The sequence below is a fragment of the Diadema antillarum genome, unplaced genomic scaffold, assembly GCF_040938485.1.
Source record: "Diadema antillarum isolate AM-2024a unplaced genomic scaffold, OU_Dant_1.0 seq00001698_RagTag, whole genome shotgun sequence".
In the NCBI taxonomy this organism is placed as follows: Eukaryota; Metazoa; Echinodermata; class Echinoidea; order Diadematoida; family Diadematidae; genus Diadema; species Diadema antillarum.
Window position 1 is genome coordinate 510291 of NW_027272389.1, and position 10487 is coordinate 520777.

The window sequence follows — 10487 nt, forward strand, 5'->3', positions numbered from 1 at the left end:
GATTAGTAGGTATAGGTAGACAGCTATAGAGTTTGTGTGGAAATGTAGTTTTTTAAATATTTAATTGCTCTATTGTACAATATGCAGGAAATAAAAAGGGTACCTCAATGTAAGACATCACTGACAAAAATGGAGTGACCCTCTCTTGCAGCAGGTAGAATTTCTATAGAAAGAATAGAGAAAAAAAGGCAGATTCAAAATGAAATCCATTCGTGTACTCTGCTGTGAGTCTGAGTCGACTGCTGTCATATTTGATTATGTCATTTTATTCCGCATCTCTTTGGGTTTCCATCCAAACAAAAAATATAAACCTAGGTTGATGATTGCATTCTTGTTCTTATGGGGAATTTGAGATGCATCACTTGGTCATGTTTACGGTCGCAGGCACTGGAAAAAAAATAGCCATTACCAAATTGCAGAGAAAAGAAAAGTTAGAGAAAGCAGTAAATCATTGTAAGATGCACAAACTCCTGAAAGCCATTTTCATTCTCTCGCAAAAAGAAAAACAAAACAGAAATAAAAATTCGAGTTTGAAGAAGGTGCCAGATGAACTTGAATGAATAATCAGTTACTTAACTATGTCGTACTTATATCATTAATTGCAGGTTCCGTCCAAAACCAGGTCAGACAAAACAAAGAAAAACACACAAAACCCCCTTCTTCATGACTTATGTGTATGCATGCATGATTTTATGTTTGTGTGGAGAGATTCTGCTTCAATATCCGAAATGCAAATCTCGCAGGAGTGCACAGAGTCGCTGACAGCACTTTAAGTGTAATAAATTTAACGCAATATAATTTTCAATCTTGTTATTGTTATTGTTGTTGTTGTTGGACGTAAAGTCACTCGACATAATTTGTTAGGCATTAGAAATTCCATAATAGGTGATGGTTAAGAACAAAAAAAAAATCGCTTCACTTTTTCTCTGACTTTATGAAAATATCAAACAATGAATATGTAAAAAAGACAAATGACAGATAAAAGGAAGTAAAGAAGGAATGGTATTATCATCAGGTTCGCATGTTACACGCATCTGCGAACACAATCATGATGTGCATGTACTAATTATGGCAACTGTTCTTGACAACGGCAACCACTGAAAGTAACGTTTGGTGCCTGACAGTATGAAGTCTAACAAATTTAGCCCGACGAGTGCAAGTGCAACTGATGAATCGTGATGAAGGTTATATTATGCATCCTAGTATTATAGGGTCATTATTTATGATAACTCTTTGGTGGCACGGTGCAAATAAAAATCGACTGATGTTTCGTTTTGCTATCTCAAAAGAAGTCGAATGTATGAATTAAGTAAGAGTAACTACTGACACGAGCATGTCGCGAGAGAAAGACCGAGCAAGTCAGAAACTCAAGGTTATCGCCTATTCTCTTGTCTGTCTACGACAGAAACAAAATGAAGGGGAAGAAATTGATCCGCTTTCTTTTATTGTGCTCGTCACAATGGAGCGATCGATGACGAACATTGTTACCCCTTCCATGTTGTGTTTTTATGTCATCCGCTGGCTGTCGCCCCGCGCGTGAAGAATCAATGTACCAGAACCCCTTTTCCGTATAAACAGAGAGCAGGTCACGCATTCAAATAATGTGACAGATCTTCATGATCTTACGGCATGAACAGACTTCCTATATAAAAGTTATAGATAGAGTATCTCTCTATCATGTTCGGTCTACAAAAGAGTTCGCACTCATGTTAAGGACTTTGTTCAAGATGTTTTATCACCTCCTTCCTATCTCCTAGAGGATTAACAATGTAAACATATTTACCTTCCTCTTGTTTGCCAATGCATTAAGGAGACAATGGAATTGGGCCTGAGACATGTTACCAAGTGAAAGTTCTGAAGGGGGCATGAATGGTTACTACAATGGGTACCGTAAGAGGAGAAACACTGAAGTTAATCCTTCAGTTAACACTCAGAGGGCCTTAATTACGGCTTTTTCGAGTGATATTTACCGAGCCACTTCAATAATTACTTTCTCTCAACCAAGCAGAGTTTCAGTGGTGCTCAGAGGGAAAATTCCTGCTTACGAGACTTATGAGACAATATTGAAATATGGTGTAGTGTTGACAACTACAACAGTTTTTTTTAAAATATAATTACATTAAATCATAGTTCCTTTAGTATAGGCCTATACTCATTTTTTTTTTTAAATTGAAGGCCATTCGAGACTCCCCTGTCCCTGCACTCGCACTTGTCCATCCTCCTTTTTTGTGAGTAATACCTGAGAATAGTTTTTGGTCGTTTTGTCAGAAAAGGCCTGTTCCCTCGTTAAATATAATTACGTATGCAGGTTGTCTATTGCGACTGCCCCTGCAACGTGGTCATGTAATGAAAGTGAAATGCAATAAATGAACATTTGTTTTCTTCCTCGAAAATTGTATTCTAATCGGTGTTATTGTAATTTCTTTTGTACATTTTATTTTAAAAAAGAAACATCGCAGAAATAATTTGAATTTGAAAAAAAATGACGTCAATTCAAGTCTTTTTTCTCAAATCAATATCTCCTCTATTCGTATTTATCTTTCTCTTTCTCTCTTTCTTCTTTTTTTTTCTTCTTCTTCGATTTCAACTTATAGCATGCTCACTATACTCATTTTCTTCTCTCTCTCTCCTACACTGTTTCTTCTTTACATATCTCTCAAAGGCCTACATAGTTTTAATGTCTGTAAATGTAACTATGATACGATAAGAATTTTATACGTCATTACGGTATAATGAATTTTATGGAATGATTACATTTTTGAATGCGCCAGCATTTTGAACTAATGAACAATATGTAAATGACTGAACTTATGTATCTTAATCGATGTTTATGTTTTTTTTTTCTTACGAGGACTCCTGCTTTCCTTTTCTTTGTCTCTCTCGATCTCCCACCCTCATTTCTGCATCTCTAACCCCCTATTAGTAACTCTGTCTATCTTCTCCTTCTCCCTTCGCTGAGGCTTCCTCTCGAGTCCATATCCTGGTTAAATATGATATGTTTATGATGGAAATGCTTTTTGTAATTTTATCATTCTTTTATCCGTATTGTTTTGTATCATATTTTATTGTAACATCGTGCAATTCAGTCACTGACTGCAATGCGATTGAAATAAAACCATTATTGAATTGAGTTGAATTGAATTGACAACACTGATTTTCATATCTATCATACCATATTCCAATTGACTAGAATATATACAAATATATAGTATATTCAGTATCGTCCCTATATATTCTATAAAACCATGTTAATCATGTTGCCATTAGCAAGAGATTACTGACCTTTTAGTTTATTTATCAAAACAATGACGACATCACTCTCCCCGACTCAGAATCTACCGGAGCCATGGAGGATAGACCCACTCCGACCGGTCCTAACGGCCACGCATCGACGTAACAGTCGATCACCGAACCGATGCTCTCTCTCGGCCCAACAACGACTGCCGCGGAGTTCGTCGCTAGACACCCTGAGAAGGCGGCGAAACGACTTCAAGGTTGACAGCGTGTATGCTACAAATCAGGTACAATACATGACCAGTGCATAAAAAGATGATAGCATGGTAATGTAGTCTGTAATTATAATTCTATCCTGTTATGTAATAGCCAAGTATCAGTCAGTGATTGGATAATGACGGGCGGGAAGAGGCTTTGTTAACATAGCCTGCATGTGGGCTCAATATTCGTACTGCTGTGGAAAGTGGCTACAACGGAAAATTAGAGTTCTCCTGTTGGGACAAACCAACAAACATTGATCACAGTTTTTGGCAAGAAATAATACGAAATGTTTTGACCGCGTTGAATTGGTTTGAATGTTACTTCGGCATGCACTGGGAGGGTTATGCGTCCTTATAGACCATGTAGACTTTGTCTCGGGACTTCTAACATTCCACAAAGTACTTTTGACATTTGTGGGAAACATTATACCATCCCACATGTCTGCATATACTTGTGTGTTTTTAACATTGTTTAAACTGGCCCAAAACGAGACTCACCACGTACAAAAGTGGGTACAATATAGAAGTGCTTGTGCATCTGAGAAAACAACTATTAGAAATTAGTACTATTAGTATAGTACTAATTTAGACTGACATCAAATGGCTTTAATCGACAATTAGACTGATGGATTGATAACCTGTTGACGATAATCAGATAATGGATTAGTTCATATCTACATTATAATCACCTATCTTTCCCCCTCCCTCTCTCCCTCCCTCTTTGTCTGTGTATCCGTCTGTCTGTCTGTTTGTCTCTCTCTCTCTCTCTCTCTTCATCGCGAAAGGTGACAGAGAGGAAACCGATGTTTAAACCGTACGATGCCCTCCACGACAAGCACGCGGCGGACTATTTTGAGAGGAAAGGAGTTAAAGAGACGCTAGGCGTGACGATGACGTCACCAAGGTACCATAGAGCTAGATCACCACCAGTACCTACCAAAAGGTTCGTGCTTTTGCCCTGCTGTAACTCACATTATTTTTCTTCAAAAGGAGTCCATTCATATAGCAAAGTACTAGTAGGGCCTACCCTATGATAGACCTGCTCGGTTTGGAGTACTGTTTTTTTTTTCAGTCATATGGGGGGGGGGGGGGGGGGGCTTCAGTATATGTTTGTTTGTTTGTTTGTTTGTTTGTTTGCTCATTTTCCATCTGAGAAGATGGCTGGATAGCCCATATTCAGCTACGTTAAGCTGGTCTTCCATGGGGTCCAGTTGGATGTGAGGTGGGAACACTTCACCGGGTTAAACACCCTGCTCTTTGCGATGAATGAATGAAGCGGGATCTTTTACGTGCATGAGTTGTTACTCTCTCATACACGGGACCTCCAGTTTATGTCCTATCCGAGTATATGACCAATAACTGTAGGTAATTTATGCACTGACATAACGATGCACCTAACTCATTGCACAACCAACTGAATCGTCTTTTCTTCTTATTTTGGAAGATCCCCAGTATTATGGCCGACATAAGTTACAGTGTTTTACATCCTATATTCATAGCTTCGCTCTGGTATAGGGGGCGTGCTTCGATCTCTATTCGATTTCGAAAGCGTGTAGATGATGTCTTTTGCAGATTACTGTGCAGTTCCGTATTTTACTCAACTCCTGTCAGGGAGAAAATTAGGAAAGTATAAAATCGACAAAAATCCATCGATGAATGCCCCCCCCCCCTCTTTCTTATACAATTTCTGCGTTCTTACAGGTCTTGCCATTTGATAAATCAATTCGAAAGTTATCAACTGCCGAGGATAACGTGAGCCTGTAACTGCCGACAAACCTAGGGAAGTTATTTTGAAGGATTTTATTTGACTTTTTTTTCACAAGTCATCCACGATCGTTACGCAAATAGATTTGGTGAAAATACACGCACGACAGAGAAAGCTACATTACAATGGCAATGAGAAGATGGACTCATATTACAGGTTATAAGAACAATAGCGATCGTGACTGTAATGGCAGTGGTGTTGAAAATGACAATTATGATAATAATACTAGTAGTAATAAGAATATTAGCAACAATAGTAATTGTAATGATAATAGTAGTAGGGATAATGATGGTGAATATGATAATAATGATAATGTACAGTGAAATGGTAAAGCTGATAATGAAAATAAGATAGTAGTAATATTGATAACAACTTTTGGTGTAGTATTGTCACAACAACAACAACTACTACTACTACTGCTTCTACTTCTACTACTACAAATACTACTATAACTATAATGTACTACAACTAGTAGCAGCAGTGATGTAGTATTGCTATTTTCATGTGACAAATTCAAAAATATCATTAAAACACTATGAATTATACCAAACGGCATACATCACACTTCACTTCCGACACTCTCAGGCGCGTCGCCCTTCTACGAAGTATTTCAATGAGGCTGTCGCTTTTTGATGCACATTCTTATGTAAGTTCTTTTTTTATTTTTATTTGATTTGGAATCGATTTTTTTTTCTGCATTCCTTTTCCATACGAGAATATAACACAAAGTCAATTGATCGAAGTTATTGAGTAATAGAAATTTGAATCTAACAGTGATTGACTTAAATGTAGGCCCTACAAAATTGTTTTTCCTGAGAATATAAAATGAAAACTAGCAGGTGTCATTTTATGCATATTGAAACTTTTTAACATATTAAGATTTTCATGCATATGAAAACAGTATTGTGATTTAAAAATACCGCTTAATTTTTTCAACTATACACCCCTGGAATATTATTTCATCTCAACGAATCAGTCAGTTTCTACAACGAAATTTCATAGATCAGTATACAAATGAAAATAATTATCTTTTCTCAGCTTGGTTTGATTACAGTGCAAATTCTTGTCAAGGCATAAGCGTGCTACTTTATTACATTCTGATTATACAAATTCATGAAATTCTTCCGTCGAGATGTTTTCATTGCAACTGATTGACAAATTGCCCTACATCGACGTAAATAAGCACTGAATTGATCAGTGTTTTAGTAGTAGCCATGAAAAAAAAAATTATCATGGCTATATACTACTAAAACACTGATCAATTCAGTGCTTATTATACGTCGATGTAGGGCAATTTGTCAATCAGTTGCAATTCTGATTATATTTATCTATTTTATATATCTATTGGTTTTATTCAAACAAGGTAGCGATTGTGACTAGAGCGATAATAATATACAACACGAGAACATTAATATTTCTATAATTATTATCTTTGAAGGCTTCCGTGGTTGTAGAACGTTGGGTGCTAGGCTCAATTAACGGCGCGCCACATATTCTTTCGTGGTCATGTATGTGGCCCTGAAAAGGGCCTACCCAGTCAAGACGTTTCGGCAGGCATGTTCTCGCTTGTTTATTCTGTTTTATATGAAATTTTTGTACTTCAGCAAATAATATTATTCCCTTGAGAACGGCGAGAATATGCTTGCCAAAACGTCGGGACAGGGTAGGCCCTTTTCAGGGCCACATACATGACCAAGAAAGAATATGTGGCCCACCGTTAAGTCTTCTAAAACCCAATATTTCTATACCTCAACAACCAAATATGAATAAACAGACCACAACAACGACAAATAACCACACAAGCAAAGTTGTTCATGTCAGAACATGTACACCAGAGTGATGTGTCAGTGCACATTAAAAATGAAAAAAAGTTTCTATCTCGTGTATTTTGTTTTTTTTTAAACATGCAAACTATATTTTCTTCACAACCGTAAAACGCTGAATGGAAATGAAGAGTCACTACATTCACCGTTGAAGCTGACAAAATATTTTATTTACAGGCAGTAGGCCTACACGTGTTTCACGAAAAACTGTAAATTTTGAACTGCAACGCAGCCTACAAGTATACCAACCAAACGAAAACGTATAGAATATCTTCCTGTTGTTTCTATCAATACAGGGTGATAGATAGATAAAAAGATAGATGGGCAGATGTAATAGAGAGAATATACATAGGTAAATATAGACAGATGGATAGATAGATAGATAGATAGATAGATAGATAGATAGATAGATAGATAGATAGATAGATAGATAGATAGATAGATAGATAGATAGATAGATAGATAGATAGATAGATAGATAGATAGATAGATAGATAGATCAGTTCCATGCACACGGGTGAGAAAGCGATTAACAGCATGCAGCAACAAAGCCATATAGCCGCCGAGCCCACGCCGAGCGAGCAGCAGACAGCAAGGCCGAGCGATTCATTTACCCGTTGCTAGGCAACTCCAGTCGGCTTTCCCAGCCGCTTGGTAGCGCGTGTGCGGTCGATACGAGAATAACTTCCGCGTTGCGATCGTAAACATACCTCGTAACAAGCGTGTTCACGGAGAGCCGAACAAGGGGTTAGTGGTGCGGTTGAAATAGATAATTCATTTTTGTGGGATATTGCAATCATCAAATTGTGAAAAATGCCTGACAGTGCTGCTAAGAAATCCAAGAAGGTACCAAGGGGACCACCGACGCCTTCCGTGGAAGAGCTGGAAACTCTAGAGAAGGATTTCTTGCTAGATTGCATAGCGATAGACTGCATAGCGAAGGACTACTCGATGGCTCAGCCGAAGCTCGGCCCAGCGATTCCAGGCTACAACGCACAGAAGGATAAGCATGTCAGAATGTACTTTGGACGTGAGGGTGTAACAACTACGCTTAGAAAGACTGGACAGGTAAAAGATATCGTCGAGCTTGCGCAAATAGCGGAAATATTTGCTTGCAAAAAGCAAATAGTAGTTACAAATGCTGTTAAGTAAAGTAATAGTGTGACAATTATATGACTTTTTTTTCATAGTAGTATAGATTAGAAACTATTAAGTGTAATTTTGTTCAACCCCTTTGATCTACATTAATTCAACAAAATGACTTTTGAAACTTGTGCAAATCCAAACCATTATCGATAGGCAAGCACAAGGATGTAATCACGCAAGTGTTGATGTCATGCCAACCATTGATTCTACCATTTAATTAACACACACCGCATCATGTACAATGTAAGATAGAGATTGTTACATGTGTACAGTCTACGAGAGACAGATGAGATATATAGCAACCTGAGGAATCAATCAACTGATGCTATATCTTGCAACCAATTGCTACAATGACTGCCATCTTGTGAAAATTGTGGCTCAGTTGGCCGGAGAAAGGGATGAACACATCCTGCTAACTAGTCAAACTCTTCTTTCATTGCCATGGCAACATATATACCATATATTCATATAGTTTTAAGTGTGGAAGGTCCAGATGTTCAACTATTTGTGGTTTTTTTTTTTTTCCCCCCGCTATGCAGGACAAGGGTGGTACCTCAATCGACGGACCTGTCATTGACCGTTTCATCGAATCCGGGGCGGGGTACAAATACCTCCACGCACGCAATCAAGCACCAGGCGCTGCCAAGGGTGAGTTTGGCATTTCAGTCCATCATAAGCTGTGATGAGAATGTTGGGATCCTAGTGTAGGGCATACAACAACTTGTATGATTTATCATTGTTGGTGCAGATCATTAACCGTACACTCATTTCTGAATAGTTGAAATTATCATAACATGACTAGATAAGGAACTTGGATCCAGGGTGTTTTCTGGATGAGGTGAAAATTTTTGCAAACTCTTGTATAGTTGAGCAGAAAAATGTTATATGTATGACAATAGGATATGGCAGATGGCCCTCACTTTTAAGTGTTCAAATATATGCGTGCATATGAATATAGAGAGATAAAATTATTATCTATGTACAGATTTGTATATCTACAATCTATCAAACTGCTCAATATCTGAGTGGAACTGTGTTTGTACAGTGTAACATGTTTTGCCCACAGATCATGTCTACATGTGTTCATTTAATTAAATTGTGTTTTAATATTGCCTATCCAGCTGGACACTGCAAAGATCAAGTAAATGGACACGCCCAGTTCATGCAGGATGTCAAACCAATCTTCGGATACCATGGCCACTTTGGCTACCGGAGGAACAGCCCCTGGTTACGGAAGATGCCTTCTCCCTTTGGCGTAGATGTCCGATCTCCAACACACTGAGAAACACACGCACCTTGCCTCCACCAACTACCGGTATAAGAGCAACCTCTAGGGCTTTGAGAAAGTGGACTTTACACATTCAAAGATTGATATTTATCGCAATTAAGATTTCTCATGCTGCCATTGATGATATGCCTAACTTCATACCGTATACCACCTGTGCAGCTAAGATGCTTTCTAGCTCTGAGTTCTCTTGAGAGTACTTGGTTGTATGTAGTGCAGATAATGTACTTACAGGTGTAATTTCCTCAGTGTCAACATAGAGAAATAGGATGTTCATATTGTCCATGGAGTTGTTTTGGTCTTAATGCTCTTTTTGCTCATTTGTGAAGACTTTGCCATTACCTTAAGCCCCATCAGAGTATGTCTCCATCTTGTTTGAACAGATTTTATCTTGTGAGGTTCAGAAGGTTGGCAGTGCAGCTACATGCATGCATGTCATTGTTGAATGTGAGATTTTATGCGTACACACATTTCTCTCATCTTTCAAGATGTAAATCGTAAGTCATCATCAACTTTCTCGTTCCTACAAAACTTACGATACCCTAAACCTGATCTGATTCCATCCATTTGTTGCGTAAAGCATCTTCAACAAGTTACCATACATGTTGTACTTTATACAAAGAGGTAATATTCACAAAAGTGCCATATCATATGTTTAGTCTCAGCAAAGAGCTAGCAATAAGATTAATTTATTTTCAAAGTTAGTCTTATACATGCATATCAGCGGTGACTACAGCTTTTAGTTATATCTGTCCTGCAACCCATGGTACATATTAATTTTATGTGTGTTTCTTGGTGTGCTCCCATTCATTTGTAGATATGATTGATATTGGAGAAATTAAGCAGGTCTTAATTTTGAAAGAAAATGTTATATGTAATTACAGCTAGTGATTACATAGATGAGGTGTATTCAACTTGCTTTCTCTTGTTTTATCCTTAAAATGACTGGGTCATTCTTTTTCCATGTAATTTTC

General features: G+C 37.8%; 1 protein-coding gene across 1 annotated transcript; it reads left to right on the plus strand.

The window, feature by feature from the left end:
• Positions 1 to 7817: 7817 nt before the first annotated feature.
• On the plus strand, positions 7818 to 9651 carry LOC139711757 (sperm microtubule associated protein 1-like). Its single transcript, XM_071623611.1, has 3 exons — positions 7818 to 8150; positions 8768 to 8876; positions 9350 to 9651. Exons 1-3 carry the CDS (start codon positions 7896 to 7898, stop codon positions 9508 to 9510), a joined length of 525 nt encoding a protein of 174 aa, XP_071479712.1. The 5' UTR covers positions 7818 to 7895; the 3' UTR covers positions 9511 to 9651.
• The last annotated feature ends 836 nt before the right edge of the window (positions 9652 to 10487 follow it).

Bases quoted from the DNA above. Each gene is read 5' to 3' on its own strand.
- LOC139711757 (XM_071623611.1), top strand. From the start codon at position 7,896: ATGCCTGACAGTGCTGCTAAGAAATCCAAGAAGGTACCAAGGGGACCA. The intron at 8,151-8,767 runs GTAAAAGATATC...CCCGCTATGCAG, and splicing joins CGCTTAGAAAGACTGGACAG to GACAAGGGTGGTACCTCAAT. The intron at 8,877-9,349 runs GTGAGTTTGGCA...TTGCCTATCCAG, and splicing joins AGCACCAGGCGCTGCCAAGG to CTGGACACTGCAAAGATCAA.